This window comes from Amblyomma mixtum, chromosome 4 (genome assembly GCF_055824585.1).
Source record: "Amblyomma mixtum isolate Tamu chromosome 4, ASM5582458v1, whole genome shotgun sequence".
NCBI lineage: Eukaryota > Metazoa > Arthropoda > Arachnida > Ixodida > Ixodidae > Amblyomma > Amblyomma mixtum.
This window is the reverse complement of record NC_143015.1, coordinates 161,639,759-161,664,003: the sequence shown is the minus strand read 5'-3', so window position 1 is coordinate 161,664,003 and position 24,245 is coordinate 161,639,759. Positions and strand designations below refer to the sequence as shown.

The window sequence follows — 24,245 nt, the reverse complement described above, 5'->3', positions numbered from 1 at the left end:
TGAATTTTTACATCAGCGTACATGTTGATTCCTGTATAATCGTGACGCCGATTCCTGTTTCATACTGGACAGAGGGCCGCTTCGCTTTCGTTGTGACGAAACTTTGTTTTCTCGGATGGATGCTGTTTTAGTGGTGCTGTTCTTAGACAATGTCTATAGCAGTTTATTTGCGTGTCTTTCTCTAGCCTTCTCAGCTCGTCGTTTAGATGCAACCGCAGGTTGTTCGTGATGGACCTAGTGTATGTGACTGAAATCTGGACACCTCCCAGGGTTGATAGGCTTCTTATAAACAGATAAGCGAGGCGCTTACGCGTGTTTTACGTAAGCATATCCCAACGAACAAACACCGTCCTTGTAAATGTGATGGACAGGCTCTCTTGTGTCAAGTTTTGCATATGCCGTCGTATAATTGCTCGCGCCAGTTATACAGTATGACGATTTGAAGGTGATAACTCCAGTCTAAAATTAATCCCTGGTCTCAGTTATTGATTCAGGCAGTGCCTTACACCTTAGGATCGATGACACCTTTCACTAAAAACGTTAATAAGTGTTGCAAAATCCGGATGTGTCCATCCAGACGTCGGTCGCTCATTGTGAACAAAAAAGCCGTAGCGCTCTTGAAACGTCAGATGTGAAATTGCATGATCAGTAACTGGCCAACTTCATCTACTGTGCCTGTCTTCTGTATGCTTAGACAAAAAAAATTCGGTCTAAATAGGCATTTCAATTGTGTCCAATTGGAAGCAATTAAGTGGGCTCAATAGCTAGGACAGCGAATTAAACTCATGAATCTGAGTAGCTCAATTGATTTCCCTAATTCTAGTCGGGCAGTTCAGTTGATTCCGCCATTAAGTGGATCATTCAATAGGGAGGTCACATTTCAGTTGGAGCTTCCAACTTGGTTCCAGAAGCACAGTGGTAAATTTTCGAACTGAAAAAGCAAATTGGAAACAGTGATTTCCTTGAGTGGGATCTCCGCAAACATGAAACAGGAAACTAATTGGGTTATCATAAAAAAAACATACCAGCAGCTTAATCTGGATTTTTTTCAACATTCCCATCTTCACCGATCGATAAGCGTCACTGGCTTTTTAGGCTGGCCATTCATTCGATGGCCAGCCTAAAAATAACCATTGCGTTGGGCTTTCCAAATAGAACCAACTGGACTCAATAGGACAGCCAATTGAATTTTGGGCAGTCCAGTTGAGTCGCCTTGACTCCAGCTGGAGAGTCCAATTGGTTTTTATACTTCTAATTGGATGATCCAGTTGGTTTCCCTTCCGACTGGGCAGCCTAATTAGTTTCCCTACTTCCTGTTGGACAGTCCAATCTGGTCAACCAACTGCTTCCTGAATTTCCAACTGGAACCCCAGTTGGATCGTATAACTGTTTCTTTGTTGGTTTAAGCCGATTAGTCTGTTCCGTTTGTGTTAAAAACGCGTCAACCGAGGCAACAAACCATTGGGACCAATTGGGCATACATACTAATTGGATCCAGTTGGAATAAAATGGACTCAAAAGGTCAGCTGCAGTTGTACTCAAGAATCCAGTTGAGTTCCTCAATTGGTTTCAATTGGGTTATTCAATTGGGAGGGGCGATTGCAGCGCACCATTGGACATTCTAATTGGAGCTTCCAATTTGAAGCCAATGATTTGAAGCCAATTGCTGAGCACAAGCACAGAACAGCGAAATAATGAGTTTCTTGGCAAAGAGACATATATAGCAGCTTAATCTGCTGAATTGTTTTCACCATTTCCATCAACTCTGCCACTGGTGCTGTGAGCCAACAGTATAATAAGTGTTTAAACTGAAAACCCCATCCGGAGCGTCCAAATGGAATACCCTATGCATTCCAATTGCAGCTTTCAATCTGTTTCAAATGCACAAGTGTACTTTTTCCAGTTGGAAAGTGCAATTGGAGGCCAATGGTTTTTTTTTTTTTTTGATTGGGTATCGATTGCATTCAGAATTATCCCGTTTCAAATCAAAGCCAATAGGACCCAGTGTTTCTTTTTTTGTTTTTGCCTAGGTGCCGTAAAACTATTGACTACAACAGAGGTTATGATCCTGAGAAGAGTACACTGCGAAAAACAGAACGCGCGCGTCCGCTTTAAAAAATTCAGAAAGCAACACGCCCCCCCCCCCCCCCCCCCCCATTCTATTGTGCATGAAAAGTCATTATTTCATCTTTTGTTCTGTCATTGGCCAACTTGTTATCGACTGTACTATCGAGCCGCTTTACCTCTCGTCTTGTTTCACACTCTTTGCAGCCCATGCATATTTTAGCACACTCCAAAACAACAGCCGCTTTAACGCAGCGATCGCTCTCGATCGAAGGTGTACACGTACCAGCTCGAAACATCGAATATCGGCCGCTGTAAGCGCGATATGACCGCTTTTCTCGCGTGCGGAGCGCTTATTCCACGGAAGCATATTAAGAAAGGGAAGCGGCGGACAGGAAACTAATGATTCCGGAGGAAATACGCGAAAGGGCCCCGGAGAACGATTCAAAGCATGTCCTTGGACTTGGTGCATTCGGGTCAGCAAGAGAAAGCTTCTCACACGCACTAGGTACAAAACTCCCCATAATACTCAAACATCAACATGCAGCAAATTGATTATTTATTTACAGATTGTAGCGCCATCTGCAGGTACTTGTGTAATACATTTTCAACTTATTTGCATGTTGCAATATGGTAAAATAAGTAGTAATATTGTTAAAAAGTGGCGCTGTTAACGCTTAAAGCTAAAAATTGGCTGTAAAATGTGTTAGTTTTTGAACCGCAGTTTTGCTGCTCTGTTATTGATTAACTGTAGGAGTGGTGCGACAGCGGCGCGGTTTTGTTTAACGCGCTCGTCGCTAGGGGCACAAGAGACGCTGCGTGTCTCGTCCGACGCAGCTTTCGCTTCTTGTTTGCTTGGGACGAGAAGTTGCTCGCGCCCGCGTCTCTGCGGCAAATGCGGCTTGGAAAGATCATTTCCTTGCACAAGACGGTCCTGATGTGCGCCATGAGGTGAGAAGTCTCTGCTCGCTATTCTTCCCGTTTGATCGCTCGCAAATCTCCGCAGCCGCAGTGCTCTGTACGTGAGACTGCTCACCGCTGTCTTGACACGCGTCCCGTTTTTCCCGATACGGGACGTTCTGTAGCAGCCTCTCCCTCGACGTCACTGGGACAGACATGTTCGCCGGCTGTTTGTGCGTCGTGTGTAGCCCTAAGATATGCTGACATGAATCGCTCCTTGTCTTGTCCTCGATGGGGATTTATGATCCGCATTGTTGATCTGTATAGCAGGAGAGGTGTTTTCTGTCTGCTTTTAAATTTCCTTTCTTTTTTCTTGTGTCATGTCTCTTGGTGTAGGTAGTCTTGTACGCGGCTCATAGTACGCAACTTAAGTTTTCAAAACGTAACATGTCTTCTTCTAATATGACTCGCCACTACTCAAGACTTCGTGGTGTGTGGAGCCAGTCGTGGTGGGGTTAAGGTCCCAAACCTGCACATATGCTTCGGGAGACGCCGTAGTGGAGGGCCCTGGATTGATTTTAACCGCCTGGGGTTCTTTAAAGTTCAGTGTCATCGTACAGCAGATGGTCGTTTCTGTACTTCGCCGACATCGAAATGTGGCTGCCGGCTCCGGTATTCGTTCCTACTACCTTAGGCACGCAATACGTTATTTATTTATTTATTTATTTATTTATTTATTTATTTATTTATTTATTTATTTATTTATTTATTTATTTATTTATTTATTAGAGATACTATCAGTCCGGTCAGGACCAAGATAGGAGTGATACAAGGTACAGATTACAAAGGCGGAACACGACAAACAAAACACCAGCACCATCCAGTCGGTGCCAAGTTTTAACATATAAAAAATGGAACTGACCTCTAAGCAACAAATAAAAATGCGCAAAAATATCGCTGCAACGAAACAGTAAACAATGTGAAAACACCATGCCCAACACAAATGCAAGGCGCTTTATATCAGGCACTATACCAACCAATCACGGACTCCAGCAGAGAACACATCCACACCCGATGCGAGCACCACATTCTCAGGCAGTCTGTTCCATTCTCTCGCTGTGGACAGGAAGAAGGAATGCTTGTAGCAGTGCTTAGAAAACTTTTGTTCTTTTACGTGTCTGCAATGTTTACCCCGAGTGATACGTGAAGTAGTTTCGCTTATGTATTGCTGCTTATCGATATGTACCATGTTGTTCATAATCTTATAGAAAAGAATGAGTCTCTTTTGTTTCCGGCGACATTGAAGAGGGCGCAAGTTCGCTAAAGTGTAAAGTGGGGTTACCTGATCTTGTCTTCGGAAGCGAGAATAGATAAAGCGAAGTGCACGTCGCTGCACTCGCTCCAGTTCAGCTGCAAGTGTTTGAGTGTAGGGATCCCACACCTCACACGCATATTCCATTATCGGGCGTACGAGCATCTTATAAGCCGTAAGTTTAGTATCCTTATGCTGCTGATATTTGACTATATTAACTAGATGCGGTGTCAGGGGCACACCTGCACCGCTTACCATCTAATATGACTGGCGAGAAACGGATTAGCTTTGGGGTTACCCTTTTGCTGTTGTCGCACTCAGTCCACTCTCTAGCCCACACTCTATGTCAGCACTCGACCTGTGTATACCTATAGGCGCTTCGTTATCGAGTAACTCTCGATTTTGCCAGACCCTTGAACCGCGAACAGACTTTTAAAATTCGGTTCAAACCGTGATCTTCACCCGCAAAAATGCGCCTTCTAGAGAAAGTAGTTCTGCAGCGCACAAAGCTGCAGACAGCTCAAGATAATCAGCGGATATTTTACGCTTATTCCAGAGGGATACTTACAGTCATAACTGATTATCACTAAACCTCTTCGAACTCTTTATATTTAAAACTGATCTTCTTTTGACGACGAGCTAGCAAAGTGTGTTTTAGAAGCGAGAGGCAAAAACACGGATGCCGAGCAGACGTCTCATTGGCATCAATGTATCAAGCGCTGCATATACACTTACGATATCTTCTTCGAAGGCTGTGATGCGTATATAAAGTGTCCCTCTGATGCAGATATGCTTTCGCCGTGATGATCTTGCATGGACTTCGAAGTGCTGCACTCAAGGTACTCAAACACCCGGCCAAGTTATTGCAATAGGTGCGAAAAAAGAGGAAATATATCTGGTTCAGTAAAATTTTTCTAGTACTTACAATTTTCATATACATAATGAGCAAATATAGACTATGTTTTGCAGTAAGGAAAAAAAGGAACAAGCGCTTATTGTATAATGTCTTGCTGCAGAATACATCCGAAAAAACCCCCGACTTATTGAACTAATTGCTTAATAACTGTATTTGCTCCCAATTTCGAGCCCAGAAATAACGCCCGACTTTCACTCCCCGGATTCCCGAAAAAATAAGACCCGAAAACTAAGGGTCGTATTTATACCTTGTCGTATTTAACACCTTCACTAATTCCTACAGAAATTACTCCAAGGGCCTCTGCTGCAAGCCTCACTCCCCGGCACATTTTTATTTGGTGCAGAAAATAACACCAAATTGATTAGCGGTTGTAGCTGCAGTGTAGTAGTAGCGGTGGCTACGCATACAGGCGCGTGGTCGCAGTCGCGGTTAGCTCTGACCACCTCACCGAAAGGTCATACTCTCGGGAACATGGTGCTAACGATCAGAGGATTGCAAAAGTGCTCAAATGGCAACTACGCAGAAAGACGAACGCACAAGCTTGCACTGCGTGTCCGTCTTTCTGCGTCGTTGTCTTCTGAGCGCATTTGCAATCCTTAGCGAGACCGACAAGCCCTAAACTCTGTCGCTGCAAATGCTACAGTTTTTGCCCACGTGTTCACAGCTTCTTCAGTTCGACTATTATACGCACGGCTTCAGTCAAAGCGACAAATCCGTTTATTGTAGAAAGCGAGACTAAGGAAAACTCTCGTGTCACTGTTTGATTCGCCACTTTCCACTGTAGCTTTGGCTCAGTAGTGACTATACCAGTTGAATGTTGCAGCAGGACATGCTGCTTTCATTTTCATAAAAGTTGATAAAATAAGGAAAAAAGGGGTAGGGATTTTAACGTAGTTAAACCGAGTAGACGTGCGGAAGAATGTGTTTGTTCTTCGCCTCTTCTTTCTGTCTGTGCGTGGAAAAAATGAGTATAAAAGAACAAATGTTTCTAGCTCTGTATGATATCAGTGATTTCGCGTGACGATGTCTAGTTAGTCGCATTGTGATGGGTTTGATAAACGGATTAGGGCTCATGAAGAGATTGCTATTTTTTAGGAAGTAGAGGTACCTTAATCTTGAAATTTTCTTCGTGCTTGCGGTGTCTATAGACTATACTTTGTTAAAGACCAATCGAACAGGTTTTCTCTGGATCATTTCCAACGGCTAGATGTTATGTTTCCTGCAAGGGTCCGAGACGGTGCATGCGTATTCGAGTTTAGGTCTGATTATAGATGTGCAGGCTTTGCCCTATCAGGGGCAGCCTAAGGAAGCAAAGGTTTCGAAAAGATAGCAGGAAAGAAGATGTTTTTCCATTATCCAGCCAACTTTAACAACTACGTGCGATATTCTTCAGAACAGCAGTTCACGGACTGTGGCCCTGTAAGAGAGGATTTGGGTCACAAACGAGAAACAATAAAAAAAAATTACAGGACGACCAGACATCATAAGCGACAATTCGGAAAAAAAAAAGAAAACAGTTGGATTTATCCACAATGATTGGTTTGATCCTTTTGCTGTAATGAATGCTTCCACTCAAAGCCGAGGCTTCGCACACGCGACAGAATTTGCCTGGAGGGTGAAGGTGGACAGCCCCCTAGCTAGAAGAGTGGTGTGGGGAAGTGGCTGCATGATGAGTGGTACCTTTCAAGGGCAGTGGCTTTCCCTCTGCGATTGTCAATTGGACTCCGCCGTAGCTTTCTCGCGGTAGTTCCGCATGGGCTTCTATTGGGTTGGACCTTGTGGAGGGTGGTGGGTAGTTTTATTGATGATTGGTAGGCGTGTTGGGGATGGGTAGCTCTTCTGGAGGGTATGCAGTTGGGTGAGCGTGCGCTAGATAGCTGAGCATTTGAAGGAGTCACGTCTGGCGAGGGAGGTACATAACAGCTAGTAAACAAACGCTTGCCAGATTAAGAAAAACGAAAAAGAATTGACGTTTAGGGGACCGTATTAGTTCTTTATTCACATTAGAGAGTTCTAGCTCTGCTGTACGGTACGCACGGTTACTATACGGCATGTGCGTCTGTACTGCAAATCTGGCCTGGGCAAAGCTGGAAACGGTAAAGACGGCAACGCGTTATACCGTATTTGCCGTTTGGCTGTCCGCCAGTGCTGAAGCTAGACAGTTTTACTCAATACTCACGGTTACTGTAAACCTGCCGATAGCTTGGCGACTGCGGTTCACAGACGACATACCGACACCGACGACCGCAAGAACTATAATTCGAAGGTAAAAGGGTCGACGGTCCCAAGCTATAGAACGTTGTAGGCGTGGAATGATATTAGTGGAGCCCGACATCGGTTGTGCTGGCAGGGTCTAAGTCACCTGCTTTCTGTGTGATCTCACATTAAATAATGTTGTCCTGTCCAGGAGAGAGCACGAAAACAGCAATGGCACAAAACAAAGAGATTGTACGACAGGCGACACTACTTATCAGGCGCCGTTGTTCTGCGCAGTTTACAGTATTCAGTGGAGATACGGCATAGATATGCCGCCTGTTGTCGCCAAAAGAAACTGGGGAGTGGTCTCGTGTGGAGCGCGACTGTCTGGGCTAATGCCATTACCGCGCCCCACATTTACTGGCGGTTCCGATTCAAAGGCAGCGCATTGGCGTGTTATTCGCACGGCTCTGATCTGTTGACCAAGCGTCCTTCCTCTCCTTTTTCTTCATTTTACAGCGAGAACTGTTAAGATCATGTTTCCCGTTTCAGCGGTGTCGGTGTCGGCGTAACGCGTAAGCCGAACGCATCGCGCTGACTGGTCAGAATGGAGTGACGTCACACATGGTGCAATGACAACGCGCCGTGCAGGTTGGCCAGAATCCGAATAACTGGTTGATCCGTAGACGCAGGAGCAGCAAAAGGCACGCCTACCCGGAATTACTAAATGGTGTGACTGACATGGGTATTGCGCACCACCGCACCTGTCATTCAAATTCGATCATCGCAAGTGTAAACGTCTGGTAATTTTTTTTTTCAAATTTCATAAAAAAAATATTGTGGTTCTTACCGCATTCGCTATAAACATCCACGAAACTCCCTGACTCCTAATCTCCTTTATACTGTCCTTCCATCTCTTACCTTCGCGTTTGATTCCTCGCTTCTACTCACTCTGTCTCCCCTCGTCGTGGCCGACTGCACCAACGCTCACATTAATGGGTCGACACTACTCTCATTCTCATTTTTTCTGCCCTCTTTCACCCGCGGTGCCTTCGTAGGTACGGAGGTCACCATCTTGGCCACAGTTAAAAAAGAAAGAGGCGCATCATGCGTGAGGTCGAATTTTATTAGTTGATTACTGTAACCTCACCCCCCCCCCCCCCACACACACACTCACACACACACACGCTTCAAGACTATTAACGCCACAGACTTTGCTTTTCAGCCGTGTAGTGGAGCACTCAAGGCACCCGTCAAGCTAAGAACTTCTGAGAGACGAAAAGAACCATTTTTTCCATACTTTCAAGGGCTTTTGGTCTTTAAAGAGAAAGTCTACAGAAGTTTATGGACCATGCTTTCTTTGCTGTTGTCGATAGCTGTAACCAAGACTACACATTTCGCGGGACCGTGAACGCAGGAAGCAGAATGCTGCTATAGCTTTTCACGGCAGCGTAACATCAGAAGCGGAAACATTGCATTCTGTTCGTGTAGGCAGCGTTCGCCTTTCATTCCAGCCTGACGGTAATTCAATAAGGGGGGAACACCTGCCGCCAGCAGCGGCATGCGTGTTGCCCTTTTGCCTCTTGATACCGAGTGAACAATCTGATATACGAGTGCGTGGAGCTCCTGATCAATTTCAATCAGATATGACTCTGTAACGAGCACAACCAGCAACGAAATGCGACTGCCGCAGGCACAGGTCTTGAATGGGTGACTATCCACACACGGCCATGGTGCTAAATCGTGGCCGTGGGGGCCTTGCTGGGTTAGAACCCCCGTCATGGGGTACTAAAAACTTGTCAGGAAATGGCAAAATTCTATAGACTCTTGTTTTCGTCTCCAGTCTCACTCTAGCCCTCAGCGCACAATCGCCGCTTCTAACCCTGTAGGTCGAATACAACTGAAGAACGATGCCGTAGATGTTCATTCAAAAAAGCCAGCTCCAGCCAAAGGTGCCGACCAATTCTCTTGACGCCATGAGTAACCCCTTTCGACTTGATAGAGAGAGATCCCAGGGAGTGGCACATGAAAGCGGGTTTACAAGTTTCAATCGGATTAACCGTGGGGTCATGACAATCGCCAGACGCTATTGGCTCTCGGACTTTCTTTGAAAGTCAGCTGCCGCTTCGTTCTTAGTTATATCCGACTATAGGAGGAAACCCCAATGGTTTTTAATTGCATACGCGTATATACATACTCATTCTATTTAATTTCAAGTTATAGAAGCTTTCAGCGGAGAAGGAAGACAAAAATTTCAGGCCGGCTCTAAGGTCCAGTGAAGCTTGGCTTCACCCGAGTGAAGCCAAGCACTCCGGAAAGGAGCGGGAGGGTAATGAAAATAAGGAGAGGTAATTGCAACGTTAAATGAGTAGAGAATGTGTTATGTTATGTGTCTGCCCTGATCTCTGGACAGTTGGAACAGTGAGCGGTATCACGCCATCTGAAATTACAGAGCATTAGTGTGGTGAAGATGTAAATTGGAACTTTGTGAAGGATGTGTGCTTTTTCAGGGTTGAGAGACGAATGGTGTTGGGAACACAAAGTGAACAAGGAATGGGGAAGATTCAGGGATCTTGCCAATGTTTCCACAAGACGTAGTGTTCAGCTATGTTCTCTTTGTCTGTTGCGGCGCCTTCCGCTGTCGTTGGTTTTGTCCAGGGGATTGAGGGCTCCCGGTTGTTGATTTCGCGGGCACGTTGATGAGGCAACTCATTTTCCTCGATCCCAGCACGACCCGGTATCCATCGCATGGTGATTGTAATGTTCGGATTGCGGTTACAGGATTCTATTTGAAAATCCGATCGGTGAATGTTCACCAGTCGGCGTTGTATATTTCAAATTAATTTGCTGGAGTCGATATGGACTTTGATGTTCGTTGTCTGGCATTTAGTGAGTAGAGACGCTTCCTGTATGGCATATATTATCGCGTTAGTTTGTAGAGGAGGGTTGGATAATGGCCCAGCTGTGTGGGTGATCGGTGTAGTGTACGAGTGCATATATTGCGTACGCGTATGACCCCATGTGGAGCATGTGGTGTCCGTGTATATAGTTAGACATCCCCTGTCTCTCCACTGATGCTTTCCTAGTGCTCGATGTCAACCGTCATATAGGTGCGGCGTCATGTTTTTCCATATGTTTTGAAACGCGATGTTGTGACGTATCACAGGGCCTTGACTAACAGGTGTCAGCTGGATAGGGTGTGATCCCTACTCGTTTCAGGATGTCATTTCCCCGCTCCGTACAAGAAAAGCGCGCTACTTGCCTGTCTCTGCGTTGTTGTGCGAATCAGGCCAATAATTTTTTTTGGAGGGGCTCAAGGCAATTTATTGTACTCCAGAAGAGGGGGGGGGGGGAGGGGGGAAGGGGGGGGGAAGGGGGGGGGGGAAGGGGGCGCGTGCTTGACGAGAAAATTCTTGAGGACTGGTGGAAGGAGGGGTTAAGCTCGAGTTTGGGGAGGGGGGGCGTGGGCCTCCTCGGTCCCCCCTTTCGTTACACACCTGGGTCCCACTATAAATTATTCAAATGTGTCACTTCCTCCAGTACACCTTATCGACTCAGGTGCGTATAGAATTGTAGGCCACGAAGGGGCGCGGACTTCACTGAAGTACAAGGCGGGGAGGGGGGGGGGGGGTGATGGGATGTGTGTGCGTGGTGCTGGCTCAATTCGAATTTTAGTAATGTGGTAATTAGTGGAGTAAACTAGAGACATGTTAATTAGTGAGCGTAAGCTGCAGTGTGGAAGAGTTCAAAGACAAGAATGTGGAAACTGTGCTGTTATAATTGACATGTGTGTGATAATGAACAAAGAACTGCGACTTCGTGTGAAGAGAAACCGGTGAAGGAGCCAACAAGGCTGTCCTCGTAATTTCTACCCTTCTCTATATTCTCTGCAAAATATCTCTGTTGTTCCTAAACCCCAAGACCCTTGTCTTGTTCAGTTCTAACGGGGCTGAGGGATATGCTCCATGATTAAAAGGTCTCGCATGCAGCAGCGCCAATCCGTCCACGTTGTCAAATTTGATATACGAATCACCTGTAGGGACCAAACTCGGCACTTTTCTTGTGTCCAGTGCAGCCACGATGGAATGGTGTTCTCTATACACTCTAAGCAGAAAAGAGTTAAAAGGAAGCAAGGTATCCCCTAGCACAATTCCTTTTAAATAGAGGAGTGTTCTAGAAGACAGCTCATTCCCTTTTTACTCCCATACAGGTGATGTATTCGTGTTTAGAGTGTAGGTAGGACTGGAAGACGGAGAATGGGATGGCAGCCTCTGTAGAATAGCTGTATTTCTTTGCGAACGCCTCCGTTTTCGTACACATGTACAGTCTTTGTCAAAAGTGTACGGCCCTGCTTCTGGGCCCTGCAGCGCGGCTCCTCTTGCGTACACTCAGGGACTCTAATGTCGCGAAGGCGGGAGGGATTTCAGTCCTCAAACCTGAAATGCTTAGGACTGTCAAATGTGCTTAAGAGCCCCGTTACACGGTTTGGAAGCAAAGCCTTTGGGCCTTATATTTTTGACAAAGACTGTACATTCTCGTGTTTCTTCAGGGCGGTTCTATATTCTACCCTAATTCCCACCCTTAAAGTCTCCTTCAAAGGTACGCCTCCCTTGAGGCTGACAAAACATTATTGCATTATTGAGCATAACCGTAGGGACTGAGGAAAGTTAGCTAGCGTGCCGCAGGCCGTGGAGACCTTTGGCGACGCCGGCCCATTCAACGGCCTTTGACTGAACGTCGGGGTCATCGCTGGACCTTAGCTTATTCCAAACTTCTTTAGAGGGATCAGGCAACAGTTCAGAGGGAGGCTTACGGACTCTGCGCGCCCAGATCATATGGTCGAAGTTATCTTCCTCATCACAAAAGCGTCAGGAGGGATTGATATCCTTATTTAGTAATTTAAGTTTGCAGTTTGGGTTGGGGAGGATCCCTGTCTGTAGTTGTCTACACGTGACGAGTTGTCGTCTGGTCAGTGTTTTATATGTTCAGTCTTTGTCAAAAATATACAGTCCAAGGGGTTTGCTTCCAAGCCGTGTAGTGGTGCTCTTAAGTATATCTGACAATCCTGAGGTTCGTAGGGTTGAGGTTTTAAGTTCCTCCTGCCTTCGGGAGATTAGGTTCGTTGAATATGCAAAAGGAGCCACTCTGCAGCGCTCAGATGCAGACCCCTTGGGCTGTATACTTTTGACAAAGACTGTACATTACAAAGCACGCCTCTTCTACAGGAAGCATTTAGAACGCTTTCAGGGAACGCGAAAGAGAGCGGCAGTTTTTTTGTGGTTAAAAGTTGAGCGAGATGCATCTGTCCCTATAGCTTGTAAACTAGATCGCGAGCTGGCTGCTGCAACACTGGCAGTAAAATAGGACATCCTCCCTGGGTGACGGCCGGCCCACTGCACCGCGAAGGTCGTGGCCAGTTCGTTGGGGGAGAGAGGGGGAGCACTAGCGAGCGTGGCACCGTCGGCCAATCGATAAGACACGCGTGCGCCCGTGCGCAGGGTTTTGTGGTGACGGCGGCGGCGTGGACGGGCGTGATTGCACAAACGCGGCCGTTCTTCCCCCCTTCCCCCGAAGACACTCCTTTCTTTTTTGTCTTCTCTGTGCGCAGCTGACCCCTGCTATTCCTGTAATCAGTGTGACCGACCTCCGACTGCCACTTCGCTTCGACGGAGACACGGCTCAGGCTGAGGCCATTTTAGTTCTCAGTTGGAAAGACTCACTATGGTATAGGCTTGCAGCCAGTTGGTTCGACGTGACTGCATAGTGAGCAGCGCAACAGAGACAGGGAAAGACACGGCACAGGATACATGCCGATGACTTCCAACTTTAACCTGGAGGTCAGTGGGTGGAACAACATTTTTACCGCCGCCCCCTCTGCCCCGACGTTGTTTTTGCCAAATGTTATCAATGCGAAAGCCTTTAATGGCTCATACTGTCGTCCGTTAACAAAGCTTGTCACACACGTTTAACTCAGAAACTAAAAAAGATAGAAGAAAAACAATGGTTGATCCAGATAGAAGAGGAAAAAGTGAACCTAGAAACCAAGTTTGATGACTGTAGGTTGATTAGTTAATTAATTACAGGCAAAATGTCGAAATAGCACGGACGTCGATATATCCACGGGAACGGTGTGACGTCACATCCACCGGAAGTCGTCATGGCATAGTGTTCTCAGCTTTCGCCTCTCAACACTTTAGTTGCCAAAGTGTCCACGCAATTTTTTTCCTCATTCCCGTCTCTCGCGTTTCGAGTAGCTGGGCTGACGCGGGTGAATCGATCGCAGTGTTGCACTGTCATCACACGTGACACCTCTCCCATATTATGCAATGAGTGCGCACTGCTTGACCTCTACTTTGTTATATGCGCTGGCAAGTTTCCAAAGAGACAGTGGCTTTCAGCGGCCCTTGTTTGAAGACGTGTGCAGGCCAGCCCAGCCAATTGACGCTAGGAGCGGTGCTACGCCCTTTCGTGCAATGCATCTCATGCATACACCTACTCGCGATGACGAGACAGACTGCACGTTTTTTTTTTAGCTGAATGCGATAGCAAGCATGGAAGTTTACCTCAGAGTGTTCTTAGACTGCACAAACAGACCCCGAACACCATGTCGGACGTGACGTTTGGAAAGGACGTTCGTAGTGTCGACTGTCTAAATTTAGCGATATGCTTCGGTTATCGTACGTGTGACATCAGTGTGACAACAATGTGACAGCAGAGCGCACAGCTGAACGTGTAACGCCTCGCCTGCTGCATTTGTTTCTGTGCAAGATGCAGCAAGGAATCGGGACTTTTTTCCATTGTCAAGGCAATTTGGCGATTAACTCGCGATTAACAATGGAATAACTTACCGAGCCCATGTCTCCCAAATAAATACAGTTTCTTCGAAGTGTATGCGTGCACCTCGAAGTTCAGAGGCGTAGTGCAGGCGTAAACTGCGCCTTCCAGTTTCGAGGTGAGCCCTTAGGCTTCGAAGAACGTGCATTTATTTTCGGAAGATGGGCCCCGTAAGTTATTCAATCGGTGGTGTACACACGGGGATCCATGCAAAATTTCTTATAAAAATGGTCTATAGACATTCTGTAGACTTCTTATAGACTCTATTGCCTTCCTATAGATATTTCTTTTTGTCTATTCATAGTATGTAGACTGTCTATTGAAAGTTTAATGGTTTACGCTTTATGGGGGTTTAACGTCCCAAAGGGACTCAGACTATGAGGGACGCCGTAGTGAAGGGCTCCGGAAATTTCGACCACCTGGGGTTCTTTAATGTGCACTGACATCGCACAGTACACGGGCCTTTACAATTTCAGTCTCCATCGAAACTCGACCGCCGCGGCAGAGATCGAGCCCGCGTCTTTCGGGCCAGCAGCCGAGCACCACAACCACTGAGCCACCGCGGCGGCGTTCTATTGAAAGTGTATGGCCATAAATCTATGGACTGTCTATAGACTGTCCGTAGCATTTGTATTGCCTATAGACTGCTCTCTAGAATTTGTCTATAGAGAGTCTATTAGGGTTTAACGTACCAAAGCGACTCAGGCTGTGAGGGGCGCCGTAGTGAAGGGCTCCGGAAATTTCGACTGCCTGGGGTTCTTTACCTTCCACTGACATCGCACTGTACACGGGCCTCTATAATTCAGCCTCCATCGAAATTCGACCGCCGCGACCATTATCGAACCCGCGTCTTACGGGCCAGCAGCTGAGCGCCACAAACACTGAGCCACCGCGGCGGCGTTCTATTGAAAGTATATGGCCATAAATCTATAGATTGTCCATAGACTGCCTATAACATTTGTCTATTGAGAGTCTATAGAATTTATAGACAGAAGTCTATGGACAGTCTATAGATGGTCTAAAAAATTGTTTGTAAGCAGTAGTGGCACGCTGTTGTTTCCAGGAGGTGACGTCAGCGGGTGGGCGCCATCGGGGCAGCAACCATGGAGCCTCGTGGCAGCATCTCGGCGGGGGGTCCCGGCAACCATCACGTGCCGTCCGGGACCACCACCACCACGCATCACCACCAGCAGCAGCATGGCGGTGGCTGCGACGCCACTTCTTTCTACCTGGGTGCCACCCTGCTGCTTAGCCTGGGATCGGCACTGTGCCTGCTGCTCGCCTTCCTCAGTGACCACTGGGAATTGGTGAGGAGGAAACCTTCTCCTATCCCCCTCTCTGCTCGCTTTCTTCCCTTTTAAGGCGAAAGCCTTTAATGGCTCATACTGTCGTCTGTCCTCAGGTTGTTTTTGTTTTTATGTTTTTAAAGTGACTACCTTATATTGCGCGTGTCAGCAATAAACCTCAGTTGCGAGTTAGCGCTTGTCTGCGTCGTTTGCTTTCCGTCCCTTGTGTTCTTTGTGCGTTATTTTTACATCATGTCGTCCGTCTGTTAACAAAGCGGGTCACACGCGTTTGACTCGGGAACTAAACAAGATAGAGGAAAACCAATGGTTGCTTCAGATAGAGGAGGGAAAAAAATGAACCTAGAAGCCAAGTTTTATGACTGTAGAATAATTAGTTAATTAATTATAGTAAAAACACCGACCAAAAGTTTCCGTAATCGGGGCGGTAGTGGCGCGAAATTTGAATCACAGGAAGTGCAGTGCCATGTGACCGGAAGTGTGGCGCAGTCAACGTGTGGCGCAAAATTCGAATGTTTAGAAGAGTGTGTAGATGGAGTTATGTGGTTCGTGTGGAGTAATTGTGAATTAAATGTAATTAATCGCAATCATTCGCAAAAGCATCATGCCAAAAAGGTTTTCGCCTCTCAACACTTTAGTTGCCAAAGTGTCCTCAAATTTTTTCTGTTCATCACTTCACTTTCCGTCGCGTACAGAAAATTCGTGGGTGAAAACTCCCCGCTGGCGACAGTAAGAACAGCCGAACAGATAACATCATTGTAGTGCTTCGTATGAAATTTTGTACATGCCTGTAAAAGAATTATCCGTTGGCGTTTTGCTTAGGAAAAATAATGAAATGGCTTTTCAGAGACCTATAGATACTCAACTTATCATTAGGAAGGGGTGGTGGGGGGGAGGGGGGGGGGGTTCGTTTTGAATCGAAATAAAGAGAGGCGCCCGAAGGGGTTATACTGCATTGCTGCATGGTGATGCTCGTGCACTGCAACGCTGGAATAGGACTGCGCGAACAGCATAAAGCAGTACAAGCGCTTGTCTTAGTTTTTCGTGTTGTGTATTTTGCGCTGTAGAAATACCTTGAGTCATCCCGTTGTCTAGGCAGTGGAACGACCCTGAGCGACACTAAAGGCTTTGAGCGTCGTGTAGGGGTCGAGAAGTGATCCGCACTTGCTTTTGGCTCGAGAGCGGCACTATACGCACTAAAATCCCGGCTGCCAAGGTATACATCGCGCAGCGTACTGCTGCTATGGAAATCGGAGCCCATAAATGGCCAACAGCGGATGTTGCGATCTAGGGAGTAGAAAGGAAGAGGGGGGGGGGGGGGGGCTCTAGGATAAAAATATGCTGCTACGATCTCTCTCTGGGAATTACGCAAGCAGTGAGTAGACCATCTCATCAATACGCGTGGCTGGAAGCACCGGTGAATTTGCATTAGAAACGAGTGCGCACCACAAAGTTACTAGTGCCTTGGTGTTAGGCAACGAGGAAAGCTTCGTCCCAGTGGACAAACACTGAATTATATATTTTGTGCAGTTACTTCTTTTCGCTATTTATTTTATCAGGTTTGTGCAAAATTGGCACAGGTTCACAGCGAAAGGCCGAGAGAGGGTCTGACGAGGCGGCCATGTGATCCTGACAACATGGGGAGAATTTTGTGCATAGCATAATAGTTACGACACGAGCGGAGCCGATAATTCTCCGAACATTGTAATTCGGCAAAATAGAAACCACCTTTTGTACTTTTAAACCTTAGACTGGAGAAAAATGACTACGTGAGTAACAAACAATAGCCGCCTATCACGACAAAAATATCTACAAACCGAAGACGCATATATTTACATCGAATTAAACGATGCGAAATTACGCACGGCATCAGAACTTGTTTTAAACCTCAGTGCGGAACACCACGTACCCGTCTAAACAATTGTGGGTTTGCTGTCGTATTAGCGTTTGTTTTGAAACCGTGATTTTAATTATCCATGGCGACGAACAACCTAAAATAAATGTGCTTTATAGTTTATCCATTACCGCTAACTACCCTGACAAGATTAGAGGAGATGTTGGCTCCTTAATTTTTTATAATAAATATCTTACGTTGTAGTCGCTTTTACGGACACACTCTCATCAGCGGTGAAGTGGCGCTCTAGCTGTTCTTGAAATGTTATTTCTCTCAGTGCTTTCCTCCTCTCTCTTTTCACAAACTAAATTCAGAACTGCCCCTGTAACAGCTGTGAAAGGGACCCTGACAACCAGTCCATCCAATTTTCGTTCCCGGTAAAAATTGATTCTGTGGTTCTTTCCGGCCGTGTTGGTGTTTGTTCGGCAGCAGGAGACGCAGTTATTACCCACAAAATTGGATTTAAAAATTTATCATTGTTGCTACCCTCCCCCAACTCGATTCAAACTCGTAACGTGAAGGCCGATGGAGAAGGGCTCCGTGGTCCCCGCTCAGAAATAAATGGCAGCGCCGCCTAGCTTCAGGGATCCGCGTGAGAACTGTCTTGGCGCCAGTGCATTTCGAGAGCTGAAATGACCGGTGGCAGCAATGCGGTAAACTCTCATCAATTAGAGCTTCGTTAATTCGGAAAACCGCATAATTCGGATAGCCCGTCCGGTCCTTTCAAAGGGGCATACTGTTCTACGCCGTGAAACTGTCGTCACTTCGGAAGACATTGCCCGCGCTTCGGTTAGTTCGGACGCACGGCGGAGCTCACATGTGCATAGGACGCTAGAGCTAGGGTTGTATCTCTGCTTAGAAAAAAGAAGGACCACCCGAATGGACGGGGAATCAGTAAAAGCGGGGCAGTATAGAGAGATGAGCACGGCCCGAGACGACACTGCTGAGCAGTCGGTCCTCCGACGCCCAAGCTGTTGGAGAGAAGCTGAGCCTCAGCGAATGAACAAGGTCAACTCATCAACCCTTACGTCCCTCCTGACGAAGATACCGGCTCCAATGCAGCTGCAAGTAAGCTCGGGCATCCCAGCCTCCTCATCATGTAGACGATAATATGTAATTATTGAATACATCTGTTCTGTTCAAACTGAGTCTAGCGGTATCTTTATGCCTCTCTGTCCCGTGTGGACCCACGCAGTATGTGGGGTCCTCACACGTAGTGTTAGAAGTGGGGTCTCAAAAACAAATGTCCTCTGAATGCTGCGACATTCATGACTTCAAATTTTTAATGCAAGGAAAATCACTGGGCTGATTGTGGGACTTATATCTGTTTTGTTCCAACTGAGTCTAGCAGTTTCTCTACGCCTGTCCATCCCGGGCGGATCTGCGTGGTATGTTGGGTCGTAACAGCAGCCACGAAAAATTCAGGGGGCACTTTGGCTCTCTAAGGTGCAAGGCGAAAGCCTTTCCTGGCGCAGTGTTTGGCACTGACTGCGAGACTGTTTGTGCTGTACTAGTGCTTTATTTGACTACACATTACAACTACACACTTTGACTGCCGACTTTGACTGCTTCTTTAGCACGACTCTCACTCTGCTTCGATGAGTTCGATTGTATCCATGGTTCTGTTCGCAGTAATGAGGCATGTAATGTGGTCACCCACGGACGCCTTGCGCCCCCTGTCGGAGCGGACGACAACTATTTTATTAGTTGTCGTCTGCTCCTAAAGGAGGCGTTAGGCATCCGTGGGTGACCTCATTACTCCGAATCCGTGCACTCTGACTTCATAGCCATTTCAACCAATCGAAAAGCGTGACACTTCTGCTGACAACCTTCTGTCGACGATGATGAGGCATTAAAAGGCTTTCGCCTTAAAATGACAGGCTCCTGTCACCATCTCCGCACCATGGTGGCGCCGATCCTCGGACGACCAATCCGCGTTCTTCTTCGTGACTCTACAGGTGCTGTACGACGCCGACCACGTGGCCTCTCTCGCCCAGCAGCGCGGCCTGGCGATGACGAGGTCGCGCAACGTGCTCCGCCTGGCGGACGGCGGCGGCAGTAGCAGCAGTGGGCAGCAGGAGAAGGGCTCTTCCTCCCCTGCGCTCTTCCTGGTCAACCTGAACGGAGGGGTGCACCGCATATGCTCCACGCTGGATGGTACGGTACCCCGAGAACAAAGACGCGGGGAAATGCGCCACAATTTCCTCAAGCACCAACTGGCGCTAATGGGACTAACGCAGAAGCTAATGCATGGCAGAGGTTGACTCGAGAGCCCTCGGTCCGTACCGTGTCGACTCAGCACGACACGATAGCACTGTTATGATCGTGTTGACTCGTCCTGATGCGACAAACGGCGACATTATTGGACACCATTAGCATACCGTGTTAGAGTTGCCGGTACCGGTGTACCGGGAGCCCGCGTGCCGTCAATGCGCATGCGCAAATAGCCTTGAGGGCGCCAGAGGGTGCCAGAGGCTGCGCGTGCGCCTGCCGCATCTGGACCAACCAGCTCGTGCGCAGTGGCGGTGGGCGAGCTCCCGGTACTTCGGCAACGGTAACGCGGTACACGGTATTGAACGCCTTTAGAATACCGTATACCGTGTTACCGTTACCAGAATACCGGGAGCCAGCCCACCGCCAGTGCGCACGAGCTGATTGGTCCAGATGCGGCAGGAGCGTGCGCAGCTGCCGTGTATCTGGCGCCCTCTGGCGCCATTAAGGCGATCTACGCATGCGCACTGACGGCGCACTCCAGTAACGGTAACAGCAGCACGGTACACGGTATGCTTAGAATGTCTATTGCTAAAAGTGTCTCTTGTGTCGTGCTCTTGCGAAGGGGCCGAATGCGGAAGCATCAGCGCTACTTGCTCGCGTTTTCATTTTTCTGAGACAAATAAGTCACTGCTTCAGAGAAACCGCGCTGCGGCAACAGCGCATGTAATTTACAATTCCTTTTACAAGCAGAGACAAACGTGTTTTTCCTCCTCCGCTGGCGCAGGGGACGACATTGCTTTCCTGGGCAGCGAGGCCAAGGATGCGCTGACCGGGTGCATCTCGTACTACTCGAGCTCGGACGAGGAGCGCGTCTCCTCCCTCGTCGTCCGATCGCCCTGGCTTGACAGTGATTGCGTCTCGCTATTCATCCACGCATGCGCCCCCGCTAACCGCAGATGACAGTGCTGCAGCTTAATTGTGCTGGTGTCGCAGAAATGCAACCCCGGCATAAACCGAAGACGAGGAAGAGTAGCTAGAAAGAGTTGCGGAACCAGAGTATCGAGTACTTTTGCCACTTTTTAAGCTTGCAATCCTTCTTCTAACTTTCTCTCCCTTTCTAATAATGCCTAATGGCAAACATCTCGAGTGAAAAAAAAAAAGGTTTCCCGTTGTGGACATGTGCCATTCCTTCAGAGGAAGAAAAGGCAAAAACCAAACAACCAGGAAGCCCGGACTTGCTGGATCTCAAGAATTATTGGTGGAATTTGTCTCGCACTGTGCACATCTGTATTCCGCGAGGGAAAGGTGACGATCGGTCAAAAGTTCCCAAGGCCACAGGGTCTGCTTGTGAGCGCTATAGTACGGTAGCTACGACACCCCCGAAACCCAAAACCTCTATAGAGGATGGGAGAAGCATGATTCTCATCTCTGAGAAACTTCATACCTTTGTTGTTATCATAAAGTGGCAGCATATGCCGCTGAAAACCAGACCCTGTGGCCTGGGAACTTTCGACCAACACTGTACATGAAGCAGCTTAGACGCATACATATATAGAAGTGCTGTTCTCATTTTTTTTAATAATTAAAGATGACAAGCAGCGATAGTCAACAGCCTTTAATAATTGCCAGCATTCGTGCTCTTCAGATCGAAAGTAGTCATTGTAGGATAGAAGGAGCTCCAGAACAGGGCATGGTAGACAAGCTTCGTCATTCGTTATTCAGCATGTGACTATGGTCACGTGGTGAGTAACGTCTCGGCGCGCAGAAATGAAGAACCTGGCCATGTCGTGCTCCCTGGTCAGCCTGATCCTGGTCGGGGCCAGCGCCCTGGTCGGGGGCTTCGGCATCTGCAAGCGCCAACTCTCCGCTGTCATGGTCACGGGGGTCATGTTCATACTCGCCGGTGAGCACACATTGCGCGAAGCCTCGCACAGCTTTACACGTTCGTGAGGTGCGAGTGGCAAGACTGCGCGTATGCCTTGCGCAACAGTTCAGTCGGCAGAAATTTAGGCAGGCGGATGAGATTATGAAGTGTGCGGGGTTAAGATGACCGCAGTTGGCATAGGGCAGGGTTAATTGGAGAGACATGGGAGAGGCCTTTGCCCTGCAGTGGGCGTTGTCAGGCTGATGATGATGATGGTCATTTCATGGTTTATTTCAAAGCAGACGATGAGAAGTACAGGCGTGCGTAAAAGTGGAGAGTGCACGCGAGCGGTGGTGGTGCATTTTTTGTGTGCATGCGTGCGTGCGTGCGTGCGTGCGCGCGCGCGCGCGCTCGTGTGTGTGTGTGTGTGTGTGTGTGTGTGTGTGCGTGCGTGCGTGCGTGCGTGCGTGCGTGCGTGTGTGTGTGTGTGTGTGTGTGTGTGTGTGTGTGTGTGTGTGTGTGTGTGTGTGTGTGTGTGTGTGTGTGTGTGTGTGTGTGTGTGTGTGTGTGTGTGAAGGGGAAAATCCGTTTCTGACGCAAATTTTGAGCAGGCCAGTATATTATGAAGGGTGCCCTGTGCTTATCTCGACGACAGGCGCGCTTCGCCAGACAGTCTTGCATGCAGTTCTTCCTTTGGTGCCTTGATGCAACGTTCTGCCTTCATTGACGTGGCCATTCCAGTTTTGCGCTTGTCTGTGCATAAATGCCACTTTCACGCGTAGATTAGGTGACCAGGACTAACCAAAATAAGAGGATAATTGCCATCCTGAATCTCCTAATGAAGCAAAATCAATTGATAAACTTTCGAGCCACTGCAGCTAGCGCGCGTACTTTAATTGGACACTCTGAGACGCTTGTGTTCGTAGGCTACTCCATTTGGTGCAATTCTCGCAATACGCCCGTATTCCGAGAGCTCCAAAATTTCACTTCAGTGAGTGTAATTATGACGCAAGACGGTGACACGCAGCGTGAAACTTCTCTGCGAGGTAGCGGTTGCGTTTGATTATCTTAGCCAGCCGAAGTTGAAACGGAGAAAGTTGTCAGCTTCACCTGTCGCTCTACGAAGATCTAAATGAATATACAAAAAGTTGCGCAGAAATAGGCACACGTTTGGGTTCTTCATGTTGCTTTTGCAGACTTTTCATTACGCTTTTTCCTGTCTTACGTTGAAAGTTAACACGGATGGCAAGGAAACGCTGCTAATTTGAGATGCAGTTAGTCTTTCACGCAAGATTTTTCGTACAGGACACCAAGCGGAGGCCGGAGGAAAAGTCACTCACAGTCTGTTCCGCGCATGCTTTTCCTTGGCGCAGCCGTGTTCGCCGTGTTCACCAGCTGCTTCATGCACTTCAAGCGGACCGTGCCCCAGGGCGTGCTCACGGGCACCGACTTCGACCGGTCCCTGCCCTCCGAGTTCCTGCGCTGCCGACGCTTCGCCCGCGACTGGGCCGCCTCGCTCTCCTGGCTCGGCATCGCTCTCTGCCTCTTCACCAGCGTCTTCTGGCTCATCCTGGCCCGCATCATGCGCTTCTGAGGGCCTCCTCTTCTCCCGAGACGCCCCTATGTGGCGCCGCAGCAGAGACGGTGATGTCTGTGCCCGCAAGAAGAAAGGAGACTGCTGAAGTCCACCCATGGGATTGTTCGGCTGGGTACACGCTCGCTCAGGACGTCGTATGACACAGCATCTTCTGCTTCACTCTGAAGAAAGCTCAAGGAGGCATGCCTCTGCAATGGCGGGATTAGTGAAACGGGTGCAGTGCAGATACCAGGAATAGCGAACGCGATAAAAGCGTTGGTTACATACAGCCTTTGGGGAACATATACAGCTCACCAACTTCGCTACTAAGCCAATGAGGGCGGGGAAGGTTAGGGGGGGGGGGGGGGGGTTCTCGTAGCACCCCTGAAACCCTGAGCCTCGGAGGGGTGAAGTTCTGAGTCCCTCTCATGTGCGAGAGATTTGGAATGCCTGCGAGGCAAAACGAACCGCACCGGCGTAGCTAACGATGGAGACTCAATTTCCGTCCTCCGGTAGAATCTCTGCTATCTGTTCGCGTCGGGGCTCGACTGATGGTGTTCAGATTCCAGGTCCCTACAGACACCACGACAGCTTCCTTATTGACTTCCTAACTAGTCGTCGAGTGATGCCGTCGTTTCGGGTTTCTTCATTCACGGCAACAGAGACGTCGCCGTATTAGCATAGTGAATTCATTATTACAGCGCAAAGACGGCACAGAACAAGAAGGGGACACAACAGCGCTGTTGTGTCCCCTTCTTTTTCTGTGCCGTCTTTGCGCTGTAATAATGAATGTAGGTAACCAACTCGCCCAAAATGTTGTAGCATAGTGAATACTGCTGGTTCTAGCCTACACCGCTATCACCAGCCTACAACAGCACATGAGCAGACGGGCCCGAAGTGCCTGGTGAGGGCTAGGTGGACAGGCACGTGACCTCTCAAGGCCACCGGCGCATGCGCAATGATGGCTGGCAGTTGCGGTATACAGCAGCGCTCTGTTAAAACACTAGTGATGCATGAATAGTTATGGAAAGCTCGATCTATCCTGTCGCTTCATTGACGTGTTTCTGGTTTTAATGCAGGGGCCAACTTTGAAACACTGCTGCTCTCAGCGTGCATTATTGTAGTCGCAAGGCATATTCGGTCAATGCTTGAACCGACGTGATGAGGTCGC

The 24,245-nt window shown here is 48.1% G+C and overlaps 1 protein-coding gene across 1 annotated transcript; it reads left to right on the top strand.

Moving 5' to 3' along the window:
* Nucleotides 1-2,903: 2,903 nt before the first annotated feature.
* Nucleotides 2,904-23,346, top strand: LOC149349050 (uncharacterized). The gene is made up of 6 exons (XM_089585978.1): nucleotides 2,904-3,015; nucleotides 15,286-15,529; nucleotides 19,379-19,577; nucleotides 20,419-20,541; nucleotides 21,400-21,537; nucleotides 22,872-23,346. Exons 2-6 carry the CDS (start codon nucleotides 15,326-15,328, stop codon nucleotides 23,090-23,092), a joined length of 885 nt encoding a protein of 294 aa, XP_089442104.1. The 5' UTR covers nucleotides 2,904-3,015; nucleotides 15,286-15,325; the 3' UTR covers nucleotides 23,093-23,346.
* The last annotated feature ends 899 nt before the right edge of the window (nucleotides 23,347-24,245 follow it).